Raw genomic sequence first — 25,528 nt, forward strand, 5'->3', positions numbered from 1 at the left:
TGAGTGTCTTTGTTGTGGGTGGGGGTAGGGGCTAAGGCCAAATCAATGTGTGGTAAGCTCAAAATCAATGTGGGGTAAACTTTCACTATTGGTAGATTAGAGTTGTAATGAACTTTGGACCACTGAACATGTGCTCTTATGCGCAATGAGAATTTTTTATTACCTTAATCTAAGAGCTAGTAATTCACACGCTCAAAATCAATGTGTGGTAGGTGTTTTTTTTTTATTATGATAAGCGGGAGAAGCCCGACCGAATATAAAGAAATAAAATATCAAAAAACAGCTAAGAAATCAAATTACATCATATCATTAGTCCCACCCTTTCCTCATTCTCACTGTTCCTCTAGAATCCGCATTAACAATATTGACTAATTCCACCAGAAGTTGACTAATATTCAAGTGAGTTACCCCCGGTCCGAGCTTCATCTTCGACAGGAAATCAGCAGCCTGATTGGCTTCTCTATAGACATGAAAAATCCAAAAACTCCGAAATCTCTGAACTCTCTTTCACAGAGGCCTCGCCCTCCATGGTAATTGTTGATGTGGTTTTGCAAGAAGTAACTTGATATTCATCGAATCAAGACCAAGTTCAACTTCCTACAATCCGGCACTAAGTGCTAACTCCAATCCCAACTCAACACCTTGTAGCTCGTGTATGAAGATAGTCTGTCCATTAACCTGACTTGTGGCTGCTCTCACAACAGTCCCCTCCGAGTCTCTAATAATGGCTCCATACTCCACCTCCACCTCGTTGAGTGCACCATCCGTGTTAGTCATATATCTCCCAGTCGTTGGCCCAGTTCATTTACATGAAATATAAACCGGCTTGTGGAGAGAGATAGTAAGACTCCAGCGATCGATGGTTCTTCGATTTTCCTCTGTGTCTTCAAACCGTTTGGTAACGGTATTCAGCTTGATCCTCACTTCATCACAAATAGTGTGTATAATCAGCATCGGTGACGTCACATTACTTCTAAATACCCTATTATTCCTCTCCTTCCAAATATGATAGACATAGGAATTTAGAAGCATACGACCCACTCGAGCAGCAACATAATGCCCACCAAAGTGATTAATACACCACTGTAGCTCCCCTTCCCAATCAGCAGCACATACTCTCTGAAATCCCATCTTGAGTAATAGCGATTCTCATATAATCTTTGTGACCTAACAACCAAAGAATAAGTGGAAATCCGTTTCTTCATCTCCCGCACAGAATATACATGCAGTGTCTATAATCATACCCCAACTAGCCAGTAACGATCTGGTTTTGAGGCGTCTTCGACAGGCAAGCCACGTGGTAGGTGTTTTGTGGCATGAATATTTTATTGGTTATAATATAAACAATTTATTAATCAAATGACATATTTTCACCATTGGTAGATTATAGTTGTAATGAACTTTGGACCACTAAACATGTGCTCTTATGGGCAATGAGAATTTTTTATTACCTTAATCTAAGAGCTAGTAATTCACAATAAAGACTAAAGCAAGAAGATGGTTAAAGAATATTAGAGTCAAAGTTGTTGATCTTATGAGCACGCGAGAGAGACAATGTGCGAGACGGACAAAGAGAGAGAGCAGCAGCAAAGAGGGAAGAGACGGGGAGAAGAAAGATAAATGGAGGTGGTGGTAATGGGAGGAGCAGAAGAAGAAGAAGAAGAAAAGAGGAGAAAACAGTTGTGGTTGCGAGTTGATAGTTTGAGACGAAGATATAAGATGTTTTTTTTAACTTGTGATTCATTAAAATCAAGTACACCAAGATCCTTACACTATAATATTAGATGGCTTTTAGTGATAATTAACAACAAAGTCGTTAAATTAGGAGTGCCTACTACATCTCTAAGGTACTAAAGTTGCCGTTGCCAATAAGTGAGGAGCTTCATTGGAATTTCGGTTGTCGTAAATGAGGATAACTTGTTTTCTTCTCAATCTAACACGTAATGCTTCTATATCGTGTCAGATTCTCCATGGAAGCTCATATGTGTCGTCTGATAAGAGAGACACCAAAACCCTAGAGTCCCTTTCCATCTCAAAGTCTTTTTAGTTAAGTTTATTTGCCATGTCGAACCCTAGCCAAAATTTCGTTTTGGCTCCCGATTTGTGACCAACTCGTCGTTTTGGCCCCAACAAGTGTCCGGCAGTTTATTTTGGCCCCAAGGACCAAATTTTTGACGAAGTTATCTTCGGGGGCCAAAATAGAATTATTTCTGAAAAAAAGGTAAAAACAAAAAAAAGCCACATCACACCTTTCTTTGTCATCCACTTCACCTTATCTCTCCTCCATCACACCACCTCCTCTCCACCTCACCCTTCTTCTCCGCGCGAAAGGTTGCCTGAATAAAAAATTCCGGTCGGCCACCTTTAACAAAAAAAAAAATATATTCTCTCTCTTCTTCCTCCTTTTTCTCTCTCTTCTTCTTCTTCTTCTTTCTCTCTCTTCCTCTTCTTCTTCTTTCCCTCTCTTCCTCTTCTTCTTTACTCTCTCTCTCTCTTTACCAAGTTCGGCGAAGGGGAGGATCCCCTTCGCGGGACGTCTGGTTTCCGACCGGCCACCTTTAACAAAAAAAAAATATATTCTCTCTCTTCTTCCTCCTTTTTCCCTCTCTTCTTCTTCTCTCTCTCTCTTCTTCTTTTTCTTCTTTCTCTCTCTTCATCTTCTTCTTCTTTCTCTCTCTTCCTCTTCTTCTTCTTCCCTCTCTTCCTCTTCTTCTTTACTCTCTTTCTCTCTCTCTCTTTATCAAGTCCGGCGAAAGAGAGGATCCCTTTCGTCGAACGTCTGGATATGGGACTCTAGATCTAGAGGAATCTGGAAAGGGAACTCCAGATTTGTCTGCATCTGGAGTTCTAGATCCAGACAAAGGTCTGGAAGCCAGACGTCCGGCGAAGGGGACCGTCTCCTTCGCCGGACTTGGTAAAGAGAGGGAGAGAGTAAAGAAGAAGAGGAAGAAAGAGAAAGAAGAAGAGGAAGAGAGAGAAAGGAGATTTTTTTTTGTTAAAGGTGGTCGGCCGGAATTTTTTATTCCGGCCGGCAACCTTTCGCCGGAGAAGAAGGGTGAGGTGGACAGAGGTGACGTGGTAATTGTTAGTTGAGGTGGACAAAGAAAAAGAAAAAAAAAATTACAGAAATGCCATTGGGGTAGAATTGGGAGGTTTGAAAAAAATTGGGGTCAATTAGGAAACTATTGGGGGCAAAACGGCGAGATGGTCACAAATGGGGGGCCAAAACGGAATTAACCCTTCTTTTTTTACATCCCTATCCTCACTCCACGATCGGGTGTAACCGGAGTGTTATAAAAAGTTCCAACGCCGAATATGTGGGAAGGGTTCGCAATTTCATCTCTCAAGAGTCAAGACTCCGCCTCCGACTATTTTCTTCTTCCTCCCAAACGATAGACTTCTCAGCTCATTCAATCCAAACTCCTTAATAGAGGTTTTCTTCTTAATCTCATTCTTATCTTTTACTATATACTGGATTTAGTCAAAAGAAAACCCTTACTTGATTTTTCTTTGAGTTATTCGTTTACCATATTAGGTTCAACAATTTAAAGTTTATCAATCCATGTAATGAGAGTTCGATTTTTCTATGGTATTTGAAAACAAAACAATAAATTTGAAGAACTACTAGGTTAACCATATGGAAACTAGGTTAGATGAGCATAAAGATACCAACTTTGAACAGTTAGTAGGTAATGGGAATTGGGTTTTGAATTTGAACTACTAATATTGATTGATTAATTGTTTCCCAAATTTAGTAACGGAAACTTAAGCAGTTTTTTATGGTCTTGCACATATTGTTTCTGCTGAAATATTTGTTGATTGATCACCTAAATCAAAAATAGAAACAGGTAGGCCAAGGAAGGTCTAGTGAGCGCGAGAGAACTCGATGGGGTATACAAAGGATCAGCTGCTTGAGCGATTACAGGTCTTATTCTTATGCTCGGCTTAATGTGTGTGCCATTTTAGTTGATTAAAGCGAAGTGGTATGTTCTTAGAGATGGGTTGGGTTTGAATTAATCTTTGAATCTTGTTGTCAATAGGAACTTCAGATTAATTTTGGTCGGTATGATCATCCTGTTGTGATGACTGTTGAAGCTCAGGTATGAAAATGTGAAATTTCTTTCATAATTTTGTTGGAAAGAACTTATGCCAAAGAAATTTGGTTCTTTTTGAGCAGGCGAAGTATGTTGGCCATTTAGGAGGTGGACTAAGTAAAAATCTGTTCTTAAAGGTAAGATTCTTACTCGATGGAACCCGAAATAGTTTCATGTCATTCTGTAATTCTAAGTCTGAATTGATATCAGAATAAAATTGGGTTTGAGTATAAATTTCGGTCCGGTTAAAAACAAAAATATTTGGTTAGCGTAAGAGTAATTATAAATTCATGGAAATATGGTGCAAGTGATGGAAATGTTGGACATTCTTGTTAGAAAGTTAACAGATTCCAAGAACGATATAAATCATGTAAATAAGTTCCCACGGTAATCGTGTTGTGTAGAAATGAAAACTAATAGCATTTTGTTAAACCAGGGAAAAACCGCGGTTGTAAAAGGAAATGTGTGAAGTTATTTGTTCTATTTACTAACAATATAAACATGTTGTTTCATGTATGAATTGTCTTAAATAATCAACAGTTCATTTATTTAATACTATAGTCTTAGAATACAATGAATTGATTCGTCGAACTGCTTGCGGTTGTAGGACAAAAAGCAGAGATTTTATATTGTTTCTGCTTTGGCTGGTACCACCGTGGACTTGAAAGGTATGTTATCTTTGACTCAATTTTCTTATTTTGTTGGTAAATAAGGCAATATCAATTAAGTTATTGAAAATTTGAAACCTTAGTTGTTTCGTTAACTTAACCTCAAGTTACTATTTTTATACGATTTTCATGAGAGTGTTTGTTGTTGCCCATATCTTGAGCAGTTTTGTCTCAACGGCTTGGTTTGGGGAAAGGTGGTTTGCGGATGGCCCCTGAAGATGCTTTGCAAGAGTTGTTACAGGTATGTTCATACTCTTATAGAAACTCTTATAAGTGTTTATCTTTATAATTAATCAAAGAAATAAAATATCTACTTTTAGATGTTTTTAAGTTATTGGAATATACAAATGGTGTGGGAGAGTTCTTGGTATTTTGTTGACGAACAATAACTTTCGTCACTGTACGGTGCCATTTCCTGGTTGCGTCAGAAGATCGTTTTCTATTCAGCATTCTGGTTTTGCTGATCGCGAGATGTATAATTTTCTCTTTTGTTATTCTAGTTGCAGTCCAACTCGCTTTGAAAGTACTCTCCTGTTAGTAGTTGCAGTGGCGTACATCATCTAACCTTTTTAATCTTGCTTTCTTGTTTATCAAGGTGCCTTTGGGATCTGTTACACCGTTTGCATTAATCAATGACTCTGCACGGTATGTGTTGACCCTGACCATTATCAGTCTTTTTAAGGATATTATTGTATTTTCTCTGTCGTTTTAGTATGACCTTAGTATCATGAACCCTTTTCAATGAGTCATTTCTTATATGTCGGTGGTGCCTCTGATAGTCTGATATACGATCTGATTTATTTGTTTTGGTCATTGTCATGACAGTTCGTAAATATATCAGTAACCATTTAGATTTGACAACATAAATCGTATTTCTACCTAATTGTATGAGTCGTAGCTATATCTTTAAATTAAATCATTAAGTTCTCAATACACTCCACCTGGCTCGCTTCATTTCTAGACCTTTATAATTTTATCAAATAACTCTCACTAGTTTGAGTTAGCTTTGGACTGCTAGGTAGAACTGTTTTTCCCTCTCTGTTTCGAGCTGCTATGCCATTTGAGGCAAATAAAAGAGCATGTGGAGATGGTCAATTCTGACCACTTCTTTATTCACTTAAATCACTTCCATATTGAACCCACATTTCCCACCCATCAACTTCCACTTGTAGGATAGCGGCGTCTCAGACGTTGAACGTTTGCTCACAACATTCTTAATAAATAGGAATCTATGTTTGACGTCCACGAGTTCAAAGTACCGAGACAAGGTTACATCAACTGCGAGACCCTCTACTGTATCTAAATTCTCTTTCTAACTCTAGAAAGTAAACACTGTACAGTAATAGCAGAGAGAGAGAGAGAGAGAGAGAGAGATTAGGTAGTTTAGAGCTTGCTTACTATTTTCGTCCCCGGAATCTGATTGCCTCGATGTGAGACCACGTACTATGAGAATACGATAGCACATGAAGAAGATTTAAAGCAACTTAACTGTAAGAACTAGAACATAAGAAACTATACTAGAAAACACGTAAAAAAACGCATAAAGATTGGAGCAAAAATGCAACCAAAGGGTGCTATTAGATTAATTTCACCAGAAACTTGATCTATTATGTATGCACGTAACTAGGAGGTGTTTAACAAGAAATTTGATCTATATCTGCTTGTTGTTGATGGATACCGAGCCTTGTTACAATGTATGTTGCTATCTACTCATCATGGTAGTCATGTATTGAACGATTTTGCTTCCCTTGAAAAACCACCTAAGCTCTCTTTATAGTACCTTTCGTAAAAGGTTTATGATGTAGATTGTTGCGGAAGCGGAATAACAATAGAATCCATTACTAGAATTAAGAAGAGAGAGAGAAATAGCTAGAATTAAGAAGAGAGAGAGAAGAAACAACTAGAATTAAGAAGAGAGAGAAGAATCAACTAAAATAACTGTAAAGAAGAAAGAAGATGCAATCAAGGGATTTGTTTATAACTCAATTCAATGTCTTACAAGATAAACTGAACTTCTCTTATATAGAGAATATGCTTTCCTAATTAGACTCAAAGTGGGAAACAAGATAACTACTAATATTACTTTCCTTGATTGCTAATATTCCTAAACATAGAAACCCTAAATAATAAAATAGGAAACTTATAATAATATAACTTCTAGGCCGTTGGGCCTATAGTTGGGCTAGCCGTGAGGCCCATAGGAGGATGGCCGCCATCAGTTTATGTATGAATAGGTTTACTAAATTCTTGGAGGAATCCCACTTGTAACTCTTATTCTTATTTGAAATTATATTGATCAGTATTTGTCATGGTAACAATCGTGTCAAATGGTATTCATTGAAGTTAATAACCTTGTCACTCGGGTATGTTCCTACAACAATGACGAGCTCTTTGAGAAGATGGAAAGTTGATAAGTCAGCATTAGCAACGATGAAAGGGTTTATCTCCTTTGCTATGCCATTTGCAATTTTGTCGACCATGTGGCTGGACCGGAGTGAGAGATGCTTCCGTCATAACCAAAAAATTTGATTTCCCATTTAATTATATCCATTAATCGTCTACTCTTCCTTCGGGAAGCTCCCAACGTCCCCTCTAAAAATTGAAGTTGGCATGAGTATCTTAGAGATTGGGAGACTATTATGTCCAGCACAAGGTTACCTGGTATGCGGATCGCTCCGGTACGTGGTACGGGTACCGGTACGCGGAATGCTACCATATGAGTATCGGGTACGCTAAGGGTATACTTCTCCGGTACGCCATTTTCGATTTCAGTTCGTTTTGGACTATTTTTTAGACAATAAATACTCTCTATGATGCATTTATAATAGATACACCTACTCTTAGACATCATTTGTCCATAAAACTTACAATCTAACAAGCTAATTAATTTTTTTTTGTAGTTTATAACTACCCAACTAGTCGAATTTATAGTTTTTTACAAAGATTTTAGGTTAATTAAGACTAAAAATTCCGGTACACTAATTGTGGGGTACTGGATCGCAAACCCACCCAAAAAGGGTACGAAAATCGGGTACGCGGTATGTAGGGTGGAGGAGAGTATCTGGTAACGTTGGTCCAGCATGTAATCAGCCTTTTTGTTTTTTCTAGCGGTCTTTTGATCGGTGTTTTCTTCTTTGTGCCTTCTCAGCGCCGTGATTAATATATTAATGTTTTCAAAAAGAATGATTTTTTCGTGTTTCATGCAGAAATGTTTCACTGTTGTTGGATCAAGGATTCAAAAGTCAGGAACACTGCTACTTTCACCCACTTTCAAATGACACCACCATTAGTAAGTGATGAGATTCTACAATTTGTGTGTAATTGATACTCCATATGGTTATATTACATATAACATTATAAATATTCTATGCAATTTGTCTTATAAATGTACGATTAACTATGAAATTAGTAGAGGAAGAATCTAAGGCTATCTTACACACAATGTGAAAAGGATTTTATTTCTATCTTGACCTTCATTGGTTTGTTGTTTGCTTATTGTTATCTTAATTTCTCTCAGCCATTTCTGCCCGTGACTTTGACAAGTTTCTGATTTCAATTGGAAAATCCCCTTCATATGTTGACCTGGAGGTAATTTTCTGTCATAATTCGTCTTGATAAGTTTTCTCCCCTTCTTGTCTTCTAAATATGATAAAAAGATGCTTTGTTTTTAGTAGGCTAACCCATCAGTAGGAAAGGATCAACCCCCTGATCTTGCCGGTCTTGTCCCATCTGGCACAATGGTCCTGCCAGATCAGCAAGAGAAAACCACATCAATCAAACATACTTCAGGAATCGATGTTCCTTCAGAGAACAAGTCAAAAGAGGTCGCAGGTAAAAGCACTGCGTTTGTATTCCCAGTCCCACCTTTTTTTTTAAATATTGAAATAACAGAATGAGATAGAATTGATTAGGTCATTTAATGCAGGAAAGTGAGAACAGATTTGGTTTGCGGCCAAAGTAGTTAGGCTTGACTTCTCCCGACTTGGCTTGAGGTCTTGAGCTGGCCGAGTTACTGTCGAGTTAATCAGAAGAACTCGACCATGATATCTGTATATATAGAAGAATATGGGAACTTGGTCAAAGAACTCTGCCAAATCAATTGTGACTCAGAAATTGCCCAGGATTAGGTTGGGCTCAGGAGTTAGGATCTTGCTATGGGTCGACTAGACCAATATCAGCCTGATCTAATTCGAATGCCCAACTACACATTTAACCACATAAAGTGGGCAGATGATGTAAAATTAAGACATAATTTGAATTATGAGATTTGCTTAGAAGTTCAAATAGTGATCTTATGTTTCTGATGAAATTGAACTAGGAGAATCAGATTAACTTCATTTGTTCTGGTTGCCCACTCTGTCTCCGACCCCCACTTTATATGGGCCGAGGTTGGTCTAGTCGACCCAAAGAAAGACCCCGACTCCGAGCCCTACTTTAGTAAACATAGGAACCCATGCAAGCTGTCTGATGTGATAACGATGTCTCATCGACCAAGTCCATGGGTCCATATTGGTTAAGAATCTCTCTTTACAGATAATTACATCAAGCTGTGTCCATACATAAGTACATCTTAGTTCTCTTGGCTTATTGTCGATATCTATTTCTCAACCACTATCTTCTCTTTCTTTGGTATAGGAAAAGTCACAAAGCCATCTAATAGCATACAGAGTGTCAAGGAGAAACCAAAAGCTGCTGCAAACCCCCCAAGTAACGGCGCCGATATTAGGAAATTTATTGATGACATCATAAGTAAAACATCGGCATTGGTGGTTTCAGAGGTTAGTCGTGTTTGATTTTCTGTAACTACAAAACTTTTAAAGTATGTGCAGATAATATCCATTGACAAGTGAATGAAACAGATCACGAAGGAATCTAGTCAACATCAAGGGGATGAGCTTGCGGCCGTGGTTTGCGCTGGTGTAAGAAAACATTTGAGCTTGGACTTGGAAAGCCTAGCGGTGAGTCTCTATCTTATACGGTCTTCTTAGAGGATAAATGCATGTCTTAAACGAGTCAATCGACTAGTCTGACTTATACCTTGCTTGCAGATGACTTTCAAGAACACAGCAGTCACACAAGGATTTCATATGGGTGTTAAAGCTAAGAAGAGTCGTAGATGTCCATCCTAGTTCGTTAAAGAATCGAAGATTTGTTCGAAAATTTCCAGATACTTGAAACTTATTACATTAGCTTCAGTTTCTTTATCTAAATGGAACATTTCGTCACTAGTTACTCTTTGTTTTTGTTGAAAGCTCACTAGTTACTTCTCTAAATATATTTGAGCTATGTTATGTTCGTACACATCTTATAATACAAGTTAAGGAAGATTATGGTATTTTATATAATAATATATTACGTCTTTGGCAACGAAAACTAAAATTTAGATCTAGTTGTTTGTCGTTGGTTAAGACGAAGTTTGGTGCCTCTTGTATGGAATTAGACACCTTTCTCCAGTGTCGCGTTTTTAAGATTACAAGGCCCTGAAGTGCCAAACTGAATAGTATCTCTAGCAACTACGAAGAAGATTGGTCTACACGATTTTATAGCACGTTGTTAAGACAATTTTCTCTGATGATGTGGTTTTAGGAGTGTGTTATAAGTCAACTCCATATCCATTGGAGACGAAGTACGGTGTCAATCATGAACGATTACGCACCCTTTCCGAGCTATGCTATTTAGATCGATGGGGTTCTAAAGTGTCAAAGCGCATGTTATCGCTCGCAACCTAGAAAGCTAGTATGTCAAACTATAGCACCATTTAGTTTTACCATCTCATAAATAAAGAATGGGGTTCCACAGAAATTGATGGCATTATACCAAATTCTTGGACAGAATCATGGTTTGAGAAAAACAATAGAAAAAAAAAAGTAGCATTGATTGATGGTTTCCCTTTTTATGATAGATTATAGAAACCAAACTTGAAAGAGTTAACTTTCAAAACAAGGAAACTTCAAAAGGAGATCTTTTGCTTTTCCAAACACTTCCTCTTCTGACTTCAGCCAACTTAAATTCTATTAATGCATATTTGATTTGAAAAGTAGTTCAGATACCCCCTTCCTGTATTTGTTTTCAAATTTTGGATCACATACTCTCACTTTCTTTTTCCTTTTCTTGTTTTTTTTTACTTCATGTCGGCTCCTTATTGGCTGAATCATAATCAGGGGCAGATCTTATAGTCCCACATCGCATATAAGGGCAACCAGAGTGTAGGCTATAGCTGCAAGTTCAAACTTAGTAAGGGTAAAGGGTTGAGGTACTTTACGTGGATCGCAGAGCCTTTGCCAAGTACGTAAAGCTTTGTGCCCGTGGGGTCTGGATTTGGGTGTCCAAACTCCAAAGTGGGGCGATAAATATTAAGGTTTAATCGTTTCGGTTGTTACAATTATGTTAGGGAAGGTGGTCTCTCATTTCAACTAATTTTTTGTTAATTTGAGGACCTCCTTTGATGGGGATCCTCAATAGAAGAGAGGAAAAAGTAATAGGATTTTGGTTTGGAGAACAATGTCATCGTTAGACAGTTTGAGGGCTAAAATAGGGAGTTCATTATATCTGAGGGTCAAAACAAGAATTAACCCTTATAATTTAGTTTTCTATAATAAAATGAGAAAATTAAATCAATTTATTAATTAGATATTTGTTTAAAATGCAATGGAGACCTAGGTCATGTCAAAGTGGCACATTATCTCTTACTATAAAATTTATAATTTAATTATAAGTTTTATATAATTTCAATCATTAACTTAAAATTGTATCAATTACAAAGTCAATATTTGGTACAAATTTACTAGACCAAAGGAACATATTTCAATTATATGTATGTATTATAAGGTGATGGATTATTGGTTCTTGGTTGATCCTTTATTTTTGCAATTTTGCCCATCTTATCCGGTTTTAAATAAAGAATGTTTGAGGAATTAAATATTTAAATTAAAATTATGACGAATAATATAAAGAAATTCTTCTCCACCTACCCCCACAAAGTTGATCATGGTTTAATCCTTCACCCATGGCTCGGAAATTGTCTTAATTGGGTTGTATAATTATTCAATTTTGATAAAAATGTGAAATTCTTGTTTTAGTAATAATTGAGAACCCTAAAACACATTGAATATCCATCACATAAGCACCCATAGTATACAAGAAATTGAACCTCATATGTCATCCAACAATCTAAAGTAATTATTCAATTCAATTCAATTCAATTCAATTCAATTCAATGAATCTAAAATAACCAAACTTGTTTATAAATTAGTGGAGTTGAGATCTATAGGAGTTGCTAGATGACAATGACCCTGGGACAAAACCCTAAATTGAAAATACTTTAAACACATCTCACTTTTTGTTGTGTAATTGAAGATGGGATTTGGATAAGAGTGAGTTTAGATCTATCCTTTAGTTGGGGCATGGGATTCTTGGACCCATTATACCATATCCTTCTATATGAGGATGTTTTATTTATTTATTTAATTATTATATATAAGGGGATCTTACTAATAGATCAATTTTATTTTTAATAAAGTGGGATTCAATATTGTAACTTGTTTCATCAGAATTGATTCAAGGTACAATAGACATTAGAATGTAATTGGTCAGCGCTTTGGAGAAAGCTAAATAGTTTCTGGGGTGTGAAGTTTTGGATGGAAACAAAAAAAAAATAGATTTATTTATTTCTCCCAAACAACCAAATCCTTTTCAGCTTCTTCTTCCTTTCTCCGACGACTCCGCCATCTTCGGCGACTCCACCATCTTTGACGACTCCACCATTTTCGACGACAATTTTTTGTTTTTTTTATTCTCTTCTCCATCTCCGGCGAAGGTGGAACAAACCAGATCTCGTCTGGTTGTTCAAACCAGACGAGCTCCGGCGAAAGGGCTCCTCCCCTTCGCCGGAGACATTGAGAAGAAAGAGAGAACAAGAGAAGAAATAGATAAGAGAGGGATAAGAGAGAGAAAGAGAAGAGAGAAGAGAGAGAGAAGATGATGAAGTCTCCGACAACATCCGACCGACGACTTTTTCCGGCGACATTAGAGGGGTGTTTGGTTTAACTTTTTTTGTTTTCCACCGTCTGCCTCGAAAACTTTATTGCTTTCCTCAAAACAGTGGCCATATAATTTTAGAAATTGCTACATAAGAAAAAACTAATAGTAAAAGTCTACCCTAAATTTAAACGAAATTAATCATTTTTATTTTCTCATAAACTCTTTCTCTTTTTTATGGGCTTCTTCACTTTATTGTTGGCAGTTGATTCTTAATTAAAACTGGATTAAGTCTATATTTGTAGTTTATTCTATTATTTTTCCTTTTTGAATAAACGAAAAAGTTAATCAAGAAATTGTGATGAAGACTTAATGTAGTTAAATAGATAAATTATATTTTATCTGTTTAAAGAACCAACACATTTGAATTTTGTTTCGTTAAAATCTTAAATATTATTTTTGTTCGGTTAAAAACTCAAATATAATGCAATAAATATAAATATTTTTTGCTAATTCTTTTGCAAGCAAATTACTAATACACTTGTGATAAAATTAAAAAATTGAGTGATCTTTTTCTAAAAATAATAAATTAATTAAGAATTTTAACAAAATCTTTTCAAAAACTAATATGAAAATAATAATAACGTTTTGTATAACAGAGACGGTTTCTTTTTTAAATTCTGACTGTCCCATCGTGATGGTATAATGATAACCAAGTCTGAATCATGACTCTAACTTGTGGCTTATCTACATATCGTATTCTCCATCTTACTTACATGTTATTTATGTGAACATGTGTGTCTTCATGTGTCACAAATATATATTAGTAGATTTCATATGTTGAATCAATAATAAATTCATGTTATAATCACCATCATTAGTCCATTTCTACATTTGAGCCTTTGAGGTCATCTTCTATCCTATCCATCTTTAGGAAAAAAAATCAAACCAAACCCATCTACTTCACATGTTAAAGTCAAAAAGAAGATAGAGGTAAGAATATAATACAAAGATTTCCCTATTCTCATGGCAATATTGCTAGAACTCTTTGTGGCTTTAATAACTCTATCCCCCTAAATCATTTCTTGGACCCTATAATTCTAAGATTCTACATACAATCCTAAAGATAAATTGAATTTGAATTTTGTTAATATAGGTCAATAAATCTTCTTGTTTTGAAAATTCTTCTTTTTTTTCAAGCAATTTAGGCCAATGGTTGCTCGTTATTTTTGGAAGATATTCTTTCACATAGAAAAAGAACAAAAGTGAAAAGAAATGTAAAAGTTACATATGCGAAGTCAAAAATTACAAAAAAATAATGTGACGACATCTTTCATCGCAACCGTCGTTACCATAAGGCAGTCGTAACCAAAAGCCGCTGAAGTGACTACTTTGGGTTTGAAATTTCGTCTAGTTTCTTGACTTTTAATTAAAACTAGTTTCACTAGAAACTATTGAAAATTTAGGGCACTTTTTTTTGCAATTGGTTAGCTTATTTGTAGAGTTGCACATTCTATAATAAGGTTTAGGCACTCATTAAGTTCAACAAGAAAAAAAAGGTTTAGGCACTCACTAAACTCATGTCTTCTTTTTTTCTGTTTTTTTTTTTGTAAAGGATATCTTCTTTTTCTTGTTGAAAGATAAACACTCTACCAATAGTTTTGTAAGTGAACAAATCTTCTTTTTTTTTTGCTGAAAACATATACATTAACTATAAGAGTCTATCACAAACATAAATCGTAAATAAAGTAATGCAACAAAATACAGAATTGAGACATTGCATAAAGTAACTTCGAGTGGTGGATCTTCCTTCATTCTGTAACTTATACGCCTGACAGCTGTTCAAGAAGATGACGTGAAAATTGGTCTTAAGATTCCTTCCGATTGAATGAAAGATGAAACTAGTACCTATCTTCCTGTAAGTGTATAAGTGAACAAATTGAAATATGATTCTTCCAACGAAAATAAAATAAAATCTGATCGGCTGGTATTAAGCTAACCAATCCAATGGCTTATTAAACATATGTCAGTCTACCAACAGTTTGTGGGTCCCATACATTTTCAGTGGACCCCAATGTACTTGTCATTCAGAAAAAGAGGTACCCAATACCACAAGGTTTTTGTTCCTCTAGTGTGTGAGATAAACTCCCTATATTTGTTGCTAATAGGATATGGCCCCTCATGATTTAGTAATAAACTTTTCAGTACCATAAGATTAGTAGTCACATAGGCTGATAGGCATTTTTTTTAGTTGAAAGAGGCAGATAGGCATGAATCATGGTAATTAGTACCTAAAATTATCTCTACCAACTAAATTCCAACTAACACAATTCCAAGAAAATTAAGACCTAGACAACAAAATTAGTGCGCATTCTACAAACTTAAATATTATAGTTTGGTCCTTTCTAAGGTGACCGATTTTATATTTAATTTTGATTATACATTTGTAATGTTTGATCAGACAAAGGAGGTGTTTGCTTTTTACGAAGTAAGATATGAAACCAATTCGAAGTTTGAATTGATATGAGTAGAATTTCTTGATGTTTGGTTTATATGACTCATTTGAATGTCATAGACTCAGAGTTTGGTTGATGTTACATTCATTTGATCCAAACAAGACATATTTAAACATCCAGAAAAGAAAAAGAAAGGAACACTACTGTCATCGAATTCTCATTTGATAAATGTAAAACGACTAGAAATATTTAATACTATCCCAAAATATTGAGGGACTTATGAAATTAGCAATGAAACTTTATGGATGAATATCTATAAAAACATATTAGTAATTTATTCTATTTTTAGAGGAGAAAGAGATGACAAACTTTACTAGATCTATTGGTTAAAATGACTTTTGTTTCTCTCTTTAATGGCTCAAGAAAGGGTGTCTTCTAAACATGATCATAAAACAATTCAAAAATTGCCTTTTTTGAATGCAGGTGGGGGTGGGGGAGTAGTTGGGAATTTAGAGCTAGCTAGGGATGAAAGTCATACATAGAAAGAGAGGGAGATTAGTACTCCATTAGTTTAAAATTCAAACACAAGATCATGATAGTTGGTAACTTAAACAAAAATCAAAGGTAAGATTAGAAGAAGAAAAAGCAGTCAAACAGTACCAAAATATAAATATTATAGAGAGAGAAACAGTGGTTGTTGGTTACACCAACAGCACAGATCCACCACCACCACCATGTTGCCATGCATATGGCTGAAAAAAGTTACTGTTATGCTCAATAGGGTTCCATGTGCTTTCACTAGTAAAAATTAGTATTAAAAACATTGACAACCCAACATTGTCCTTCCTATATTCAAATCATTAATCTGACTTATTTCTTTGTTTAATCCATATTTATATAATTAATTATCGACATCGGCGGTAAACTATCATTACTGAAATGCCTATGACCTAAGCTAGTTAGTCCATAATTTTACTCTTGCTTTTCAGAAATTCATTGACTGAATTTGAATCTTCTGAATCACAAAGTCTTAAAATGAACCAAATTCAACTTTTCAAAAGAGTCAAAACAAGAATTAATCGTTAGACATCTGACTCGATTGAATAGAGACCTAAGGTCATATTTCATATGATATAGAAAAACTAATACAATACTTGAAAAGATTGAATCAAACACCACGAATTGAACATAACCTAATAGTCTAACATCGAACTTGAATCAAATCATAATTCGAGTCAGATTTTAATGTATAGTTTTCTTGGATTAGCGAGAAAAGATTGAATAGAGTATCCTTGGACCCAAATGCAATACTTTTTTTTTTTGTTGAAAACCAAATGCAATACTTGAAAACTCAAGCTTCCATTGATATACTTAAGGCCTTATATACATGTTACATTGATCTCTCTCTCTCTCTCTCTCTCTCTCTCTCTCTCTCTCTCTCTCTCTCTCTCTCTCTTAACACATTAGTAGTGAATTTACAATTAAAAAGTGAACCTTATTATGCCCTACACAATACTTGTCTCACAAAATTTCCCATTCATCCTATTTTGAACAGCTTTAATGGCAGCAACTCTAGCTGCAGTGGCAGCTCTGTTAGCAGCCATGACCATCTTGTTTACTTGTTCGTCCACCCGAGTCAGGTGAATTGCATTTTCAGCCGCTTTTCTAGCCGCCTGAAAATTTTCACAAAAAAAAAAACAGATTCAATATTTTAGGATCTAAGCAAAAACTACTTCCAAGTTATTGATACTAAATTTCTAAAACATTCCAAGAGATAAGATTTCTAAATGATCATTTTTCAAATTACTAATGTCTTAAACTTGTTTCTCAAATTCTAAATCTTGGAGATTTCTTCCAAATACCCACAATACGATTCTTGAGTTGAACAAGACGGTTTCGTTTAAAAGGTCAATCTCATAACATTCTCCACACGACATTAAGAATTGAAGTGGACATAAGATTTATACCTGAACGGAACGAAGAACTGTCTCTGTTAATTGAGGTTGAGGACTCTTTAAAATTCCACAGTCCCACTCTCCACATTTTGTTTCACCATTTCGGAAAGTGTAAACGCCGAAACCCTGCCTTCTTCCTTCATGCCAGGAACCTTCATAACAGTGACCATTTGCAAAGTGATAAACACCAAATCCATGAATTTTGTCCCCGAAATACTCCCCCGAATACCTATCCCCATTCCTGTTTAAAAGTTCAATCCTTGAGTCAGTATATCACTTATCTCTAAGAATACACACAGTATAGCAAGATTTAGATGACAAAAGATCACTTAGTACTATCTTGGAGTAATATTAATCGAAATTAAGATAATTCATCGACCCAAAGTCAATAGAATAACCAAGTTTTAAATGATTGTTCATTACCTCTAAAGAAACCAAAAGAACACTCTAATAATAACCAAAAAAACAAGGGAAGAACAAATTATTCATCCTTAAAGCAATATCTATGAATTGTTATCTTCAAAACCCATAATTAGAACTTAAAATAGACTCTCTAATAGATTAAAATCAAAACAATTCAATCATCAATTTGAGAAATAAATCTTAAAGAAAGAATTTCAATAAAACAGTTTGATTAATATACCTGAAATGGTAACAACCAAGTCCATGTTTAACTCCACACTTGAATTCACCAATATAACAACTTGCATCTGAACAAGTTTGAACACCAATTCCATGACTTTGTCCATTAACCCATTCTCCTGAATAACTATCACCTGTATAAAATCTATAAACTCCATATCCATGTCTTAATCCTTGTCTATATTGTCCTTTATATCTACTTCCTCTTGCCCAACTTTCAATTCCATATCCATCATATCTTCCATCAATCCAATCTCCTTCATACCTTCCATTAATATAGTAATTATAAACCCCACTTCCATTAGACCTTCCTTTATGAAACTCCCCTTCATAAATATCCCCATTACTATAAACTTCAACACCTTCCCTTATAATTCCATTCTCTATCTCTTCTTCATTTAGTAGAGTTGAAGAAGAAGAAGAATAGGAAGTAGAAGAAAAAGTTCCTCTTTCTCCATTACCTATAAACCATTGAACAGATTCACCACTACTTTTTGAAGAAACCCCTAATTTTCTACTTCTATTTCTCTCATCCCACAACTGTTTCAAAAAAGATGAGCTCTTTATAACAAAACCCTTTCTTTTTCTAGCGATTAAAATTGCAGAAGCAATAAAACCCAAACCTAATAATAAGTTTCCTAAAGTGGGTAATTCATTTCTTCTGAGATAGAAGATGAATAAAAAGAAGAGAGATAAAGTTAGGGTTGCCATGACTAATAAAGGTATTAAGAACCGATTCAAACTATTACCACCGTTTCTACTTCTTGAACCAGAAGATTTATGTGGTTTCTCTTCTTCTGAAGCGATATCTTCTTCTTCATAAATCGAAGACATAGAATGAATAGAAGATCTAATAGTTGGTGATGATCTTAAAAGAGATGATTGAGTTCTTGTTAGCTTTGACTGACTCTTTGAACCCTCCATTTTAGATTCTAATTCTTACCCAGTTCTTGAATTTCGTTTCTTTGTAATGGGTTTCTTCTTATTTTTCTTCCCTATAACGAGAGATTCTTCTTATGATACTAGTGTTTCTTCTTGTTAAGTTCTGAGACATCGGTTGGGTGCGCAGGTTAAGCAGTGATGGATGTGCGCAAGTTAGCTCAGAACCTAAAGAAGAAAAATGAAAGAAATTATGGAAGAGAAGAGGCGCTGATATAGGAACAGGAAGCGATATTCCCAACGGACCGGTTCTTTTTAATTATAACCGTTAGATTAAATCTAACGGTTGAAATGATCTCGATTTGATAAGTAATTATCGACCGTCCGATTAACATTAACCATGTTTGACGGGAAGGTGTGGTTGTTCTTTTTTAGATCCACTTCTTTCTACTACCTTTCTCTATCAAAATTTATAGAACTCTTTGATATGATAAGGTAGAGATGGAAGTAGGGTAGCTAAAATAGTCCCACTTTTATTTATAGTTGATGGATTTGTTTTCCTAATCCATGATTTTGTCATGAGTTTGACTTTCTAGATAGTTTGACTGTAAGACAAAATAAATGTGATGGTTACATGGATAGAAAGTCAGGGTTGTTGTGGAGTTCGTAAGTACTTGGTTACCCAAACAATCCATCTTTGTTAACTAGGTGGGTGTCCCACTTCTCAGCTATGGGAGGGGCTAAAGGCCCCGTCCAAAATGTTGTAATCTCCCGGGTTACACATGGGACATCTCTCAATTTGTGTTTTGACCCGAGCCTACAACAGTTTGGCCGGGGACCTACTGCAGTCAATCCTGTTTGACTAATAACTCTTCGATTTTTTAGATCGGAAAGAACTGTTTATTACTAACAAATAAGTTATACTTACTCGAGATCAACTTAAAACTGATGATAGACATTTTCCAAATTCCGAAGATTTAACAAAGTCTATATTCCTTTGACCCCGAAGTGAATGCCCCATATCTTGCCATACAATGTACAAACTCCAAAAATAATTGTGTCCAAATGAAGGATAAATTACAAAATCAAAACTAGATCGTAAGATCTTTGGGTTTTCATAAAGATATATCACATTGGTTTGGTTTGACTTTGTAGACAACTTAAGATTGACATAACTTTCATTTTACACAATTTGTTAACCAACTCTTAAAACACAAGATGAATCCAACTACAAATTGTAGGTACCAACAAATTTTGTTGATCGAGTTATGACTACTAGACTAAACTCATAAGCCATACACCATCTTGGGTCTACCATAATATGTATTTGAGCAACATTCTTGAGATTTGTTAGTTTTTTCACACTTGATTATTCAATTATTTTTGTCAAACAAATAAAATATGAATGTTTACAGAATTTATTTTAAATTTTATAAAATAGAAAATCTAAAACAACAAAAAGTAAGCCAAGTACTTGCCAAAGAAGTAAGGTTTGATGACCAATTAATCTTATAACTTATAAAGAGTATATTAATTTTTCATCAAAAAAAAAGAGAGTATATTAATTGTGTAGTATACTAGTTCAATAACTACAAGTCCTCAGTGGGCCTCGTATCCATTTTTGAGACTTCCACATTTACACGTACGTCTGACTCATTTTCTTGCCGAGTTTAGTGCATTTTCCAATTATTTATAAGAATTACAATATTTCATAAAGTCTAAAAGCAGTGTAAGTCAAACAACGAAATGATTTACAAAGTCAACATATATGGACCATTACAATAGTATTTATGGCTACGCAGACAATTGAGAAGAACTTCAGACTTCGTCAATGGCGAACAATTAGAATGGCTTTATTGTAACTTTTGAATTCAACATACATGAAAGTAGTTCTAGGAATGACAATATTCATATTAAAGTAGTAGAAATTTACTAGCCTTTCACTTAAGTTTGTCTCCCAAATATGACCACCACAATTGGGGAGCGTATTAGATGGTTTACCTAGACTAGCTGGATTTAGCACGCGTGTCTCCGATCAAGTCAAAGATGTTGGTCTCTCCAAATAGAAAAGTTAATGTTTGCGCATGGGAAGCTTTCGGGGTAGTGAGCCCAACCTATAGAATTCACTAGGATAAGCAGTATTATTGAATTAAACCTAACAATATTAGAAGAAACCAAAAAGCAGATGAATCAACTAAAATGTCGAAGGTTGATCAATCGATATAACTAAGAAAAGTATGAAATTTTCAATTTAAAAGGCCTTCATTTTGATGTTTATCCTCAATGAGGGGAGTATCATTCTATCTTCTGTGAATGATATATTTAGTTCGTCCTCATGTGACAGTAGTATCTTTTATAGGGATGGAGAAGTAGAAGAAAGTGGGATTTCAAAGACAACAACACTTTATGGGGCATGTGAGGGGTTGTGAGGGAGAAGACAAGTAAAGGGGATCTTATCAATTTTATCCTTTTACGCCAAAATATAAGGCCGCGGCTTTGGGGAATAAAGAAAAATCTCAGGGGAATAAAGACTTAGTCGACGAAGTTTGACTTATGGGGCATACTTCATTTTTGGTCCAAAAGTTTAATAGATAGAGTTTTGATCCCTAATCATCATCGACATACTCAAGAAGATGAAGGGGAAATGGCTTCCTCCTGTCCACTCTTCCTCCATCCCTCTAAACATAAGCGTATCGAAAAAGAACAAAGGGGAAAGGCCTTCCCCTTTGTTTTTCTTCAACTGATCGAAGAGACTTACCAACCCCTTCTTCTTCTTCATCCACCTATTGAAACCCTAGAGATCTGTTGGATCTCTACGCGATTTTATATTTTCGTACGGTTATAGATTGTAAGTGGGGTTAGAAAGAAGAAGAGAGAAGATTTACTCTATGCTGGTATGTAAGGAAGAGAGATGAATACTTACAATATACTCTTTCTTCCTTCATCATCAACTGCTCTTATTTCCCTTGTTCTTTCTCTCTCCAGATCTCTGGGGTATTTTCTTACTATTATAGTTATAAATCGAAAGTAGGGTGGTTCTGAAACATTGTTAGTATTGTAACCCAAACCCTAGATCAGCCAGAACCCTAATATATTTACCCTGAAATTGAGAAAATGAAGCTTTTTAGCTGTTCTGAAACATTTTGGTTTAGGTAGACGGAGTTCTTAGAAAAACTGAAGGTAATTTTATGATTGTTTCATGGTTCTGAAACCTTCTTCCAATCGTGGCTCCAATCGTTGAGTATCATTTTTTTGTTCTCTTTTGAATCCCTAACTTTTATCGTAACGCCAAAACTTGTTAGTTCTTTCTTAAATAACTTAATATGGGAATCAAGGGAAGCAATATTTAATCTATCTGTTGTTCATGGATTGCAGATTTGATTAGTTTAGGTATATACACTTGGGTTGAGATGATATCTTAGGGCTTGATGTAGAAATTACTAGTATGGTTTCCTCCACATTTGGAAGGGTGGGAAGACAAGAGATTTAGTGTTATAGGTGTGCTGTTTTGATACAGATGGAGAGGAAGAGGAAGAGAAAGAGTGAAGAAAAGATAGAGAAGAAAATGGCGGCAAACGACTTTGAACTATGGAAGATGATGATTAGGGATCAAAACTCTATCTATTAAATTTTTGGAACAAAAAAAAAAGTATGCCCCATAAGTCACACTTCATTGACCAAATCTTTATTCCCTCGAGATTTTTTTTTTATTCCCCAAAGCCGCGGCCAAATATAACTAAAAAAAAGACCCAATCTCAAGATTCAATATCTGAGGGAAGTTGTGATGACCAACTAGAGTCCTCTCTCTAGAAAAATAACCGTTTTCTTGAGTAAATCTTCAAGTTGGCTTCTCCGGCGAAGGGAAGACCCTTCGCCGGATTCCTCTTTTTCTTTGTTCTAATAATAAATAGCTTTTTAGAAGGGAAGAAGAAACTTTTCATGGGCATTACTCTAATTTCTTCTTCTTCTTCTTCGCCATGGCTGGTGGTATTCTCAGCCCTCTTCTCAAACTAATTACTACTTCTCGAAACCTATCTTTCAAATTCAAACCCATTACTTATTTCATTGATCCTCCAAAACCCATAGGTGGATTTCTCTTATTACTCATTTTTCTTCATTCTCTCTTATAACAATCAATCAAAACTTTCTAATCCTCTTCTCTAAACTTTCAAAACTTTCTAATCCTTTTCTCTAAACTCTAAAGGGTTTTTAACAATGGCATCTGTGTTTTTATACCATGTTATTGGAGATCTAACCGTGGGTAAACCAGAGATGATTGAGTTTTAGAGAATGAAACGGTTGAATCTGCAATTTTGGCAATTGGGAAGTGTACAGAAGGTGGGATTCCTGTTTGGAAGAAGAAAACACAAATGGGTTTGATTGAGAATTCAGAAATGAGACAACAAAGATTTGTGGGTATTATTAATTCTCTTGATATTGTTTCATTTTGGCAAGAGAAGAATCAAGATATGGGGCAGTGGGTGGTAGCATTGACGGCGGTTCCCTGTGGTGGTGGTTCTCCGGTGATGGGGCCGGTTCTCCGACGATGAAGACGGTTTTCCGATGATGAAAACGGTTTTTCCAGTGACGGCGACGACTTTCCGATGAAGACTACGGTGGTTATTTTAGTATTTGTTTTTGTATTAGTATTACTTTTTGTCGACCTTTAGGGTCTTTTCATTCGCGACCTTTAGGGTCTTCTCATTCACGACCTTTAGGGTCTTCTCATTCTCGACCTTTAGGGTCATTTTATTGAGTCTGTGTCTAGTACCATTTCTTTCTCTTCATGAGGCACTTTGCATTTAAAGGTATGTAACTCTCATGAAGTTTTCATAAGAGAGAAATAAAAATGATGTATCATCCATGTAAACAATGTGATTTTGTCACTTATTAATGGAAATGGTTCCCTTGGCTTCAAAAAAAAAAATATCTGAGGGAAGTTATACAGGCACCACCGTTTTCACAAACCTCACCACCGAACCTTCTTGACTTGGTCCACTTAAGTAGACCAAATCAAGTGTTGACCCCACATTAGAGGGGGACTGCAGGAGGGGGAGGGAGAGAGAGTGATTGACAGGGACCTCGAGAGAGAGGTAGAGTGAGTGACGGGAACCTCGAGAGAGAGGTAGAGTGACCTATAGAAATATGGGTTGGGGGGAGAAATAGGCTAACATTAGAGGGGACGTTTGTCGTCGACCTTCACTTTGCATCTTTTCCTTTTCAGTGTTTTTTTGGTAAAATATTGGTATGAATTAGTAGTGTTTTTTTTTGTTGAACAATGAATTAGTAGTGTTGATAGTTCAACAAAAAAAAAAAAATAGTTAAGCCCAAATGTAGACTTATAGAAATGGGCTCAAGTTGTCCGGGTAGGCTTTTGTTGGACAGGAAGATTCTATTTACACTTACCGTTTTTCAAGAATCAAGGTCACACTCATGACCCGGACTCGTTTTACACATGCACAAATAAAACACACATTGTAGTCAAAATTGTTAATGCCAATAAGACGAGCAGAGAGAAATATTTTGATAGTCAATAAGACTAGTAATGATGTCGATTCAAGTAAACCGCAAACATGTTTCTGACTTTGATGTTGGACGACACCACTCATCCTTCCAATTGAAAATTGAGAGTAGCGTACCTCTTGGTTCTCCGTTGGTAGAATTAGCACCGATTCCATAAGAACTAAGTAAGGAATATGTCTTTGATTTTGTTGTTTTTTGTCTATACTCATATTTTTTTTATTTTTTGATGAAATGTCTATACTCATCTTGACGACAGAAAACCAAGAATAATATGAAAAAAAAAAGTATAAAGAAGGAAACACAAAGTGTAGATTAAATAATAAGAAAGTAAATTTGCTATGAACAACTTATTCGACTAATACGAAACGACGTCAAGACTCAAGAGCTGGAGAATTTCGTTCAGAGAACTATTCATTTCACAACTATACATCACTAGAGGTGACCGAGAGGTGTGCTTATGCAAACACAAAAAACTTATTGAGTTTTAAGTGGGTAGGTTTTCAATATTTTGGTGTTCCTGTAGTCTAAGAAATTACAGGACGCCTCTTTAACCTGCCCAACCATTACGAAACCTCCCAATCTTGTAGGGCGGATACATTCCAAGGTCCATCTTTTCTTTCTAATGAATGCATTATTTACTATCGATAAAGAAAATAAATACTGAAGAAATACAATTATATTCTTTTTAAAAAATTGACAACGATAGTCGTTACAAAGACATTTTTTTTTTTGTCGAAACAAAGAAAAAAACAGCAGAACTATGACAGAAAAGCATCGGACAAAAAACAACAATAGTCGTTATAAAGGCATTGATACATCAAAGATGTAATAAGCATGACAACGACTGGATTAAAACCTTAAAGAGAGGGGCCTAAGGCCAACTATGTTATGGGCCTAAGGTCTATCTAAGTTCTAACTACATTATTTTATATTTATATCTTTAATAAATTAAGTTCAATAAACCATGATTTTTTGAGTTTTAGGTCATTAATTCGTTGGCCTTTAGGCCATTAGTTACGTCGGGCTTTGGCCACTAATTTCGTTGGCCTTTAGGTCAGTAGTAATTCGACAATTATCGTGTTTATCACATCAAATCTATATATATCAATGAGACAAATTTATTACATTGTTTGTACTTTTAATGCCCCAAAGTCAATATTCCTGAATTTACACTTCTAGTAGATCGAACCAAAGACCTTTGCATTGCAGAGTAATGCACTAACCAACTGGGCTACCAGTAGTTGGAGAAAAATAACACCTCAACAGATGTCCTATTTTGTAAACTCCAATATACTAAAAAAACGTAGAAGTAACACAAAATAACAGTTGAGATT

General features: G+C 35.4%; 2 protein-coding genes across 4 annotated transcripts; one reads left to right on the forward strand and one right to left on the reverse strand.

Moving 5' to 3' along the window:
* The first annotated feature begins 3,275 nt into the window (after window positions 1-3,275).
* Window positions 3,276-10,135, forward strand: LOC147534948 (YbaK/aminoacyl-tRNA synthetase-associated domain-containing protein). Of its 3 annotated transcripts, none has more exons than XM_086645775.1 (13): window positions 3,276-3,433; window positions 3,843-3,925; window positions 4,041-4,100; window positions 4,178-4,231; window positions 4,702-4,762; window positions 4,927-5,003; window positions 5,358-5,407; window positions 7,969-8,051; window positions 8,280-8,350; window positions 8,437-8,593; window positions 9,398-9,540; window positions 9,622-9,720; window positions 9,811-10,135. In XM_086645775.1, the coding sequence occupies exons 2-13, from the start codon at window positions 3,887-3,889 to the stop codon at window positions 9,889-9,891; spliced, it is 975 nt and encodes a 324-aa protein (XP_086501901.1). In that variant the 5' UTR covers window positions 3,276-3,433; window positions 3,843-3,886; the 3' UTR covers window positions 9,892-10,135. The 3 variants fall into 3 exon arrangements, with proteins under 3 accessions (XP_086501901.1, XP_086501903.1, XP_086501902.1); XM_086645777.1 differs by having other exon boundaries at window positions 3,282-3,433; window positions 3,849-3,925; XM_086645776.1 differs by having other exon boundaries at window positions 3,311-3,432; window positions 3,818-3,925.
* Window positions 10,136-16,538: 6,403 nt separating this feature from the next.
* Window positions 16,539-19,116, reverse strand: LOC147534949 (uncharacterized). Its single transcript, XM_086646164.1, has 3 exons — window positions 17,794-19,116; window positions 17,163-17,391; window positions 16,539-16,868 (listed from the first exon to the last, which is right to left on the reverse strand). Exons 1-3 carry the CDS (start codon window positions 18,714-18,716, stop codon window positions 16,701-16,703), a joined length of 1,320 nt encoding a protein of 439 aa, XP_086502290.1. The 5' UTR covers window positions 18,717-19,116; the 3' UTR covers window positions 16,539-16,700.
* Window positions 19,117-25,528: the final 6,412 nt, after the last annotated feature.

This window comes from Eschscholzia californica, unplaced genomic scaffold, assembly GCF_041429995.1.
Source record: "Eschscholzia californica isolate CP2 unplaced genomic scaffold, dmEscCali1.0.p SCAF_6, whole genome shotgun sequence".
Classification (NCBI taxonomy): domain Eukaryota; kingdom Viridiplantae; phylum Streptophyta; class Magnoliopsida; order Ranunculales; family Papaveraceae; genus Eschscholzia; species Eschscholzia californica.

Bases quoted from the DNA above. Each gene is read 5' to 3' on its own strand.
- LOC147534948 (XM_086645775.1), top strand. From the start codon at position 3,887: ATGGGGTATACAAAGGATCAGCTGCTTGAGCGATTACAG. The intron at 5,004-5,357 runs GTATGTTCATAC...TTGTTTATCAAG, and splicing joins CTTTGCAAGAGTTGTTACAG to GTGCCTTTGGGATCTGTTAC. The intron at 9,721-9,810 runs GTGAGTCTCTAT...CCTTGCTTGCAG, and splicing joins TGGACTTGGAAAGCCTAGCG to ATGACTTTCAAGAACACAGC.
- LOC147534949 (XM_086646164.1), bottom strand. From the start codon at position 18,716: ATGGAGGGTTCAAAGAGTCAGTCAAAGCTAACAAGAACTCAATCATCT. The intron at 17,392-17,793 runs GTATATTAATCA...ACTTTTAAACAG, and splicing joins CTTGGTTGTTACCATTTCAG to GAATGGGGATAGGTATTCGG. The intron at 16,869-17,162 runs GTATAAATCTTA...GAAAATTTTCAG, and splicing joins CAGTTCTTCGTTCCGTTCAG to GCGGCTAGAAAAGCGGCTGA.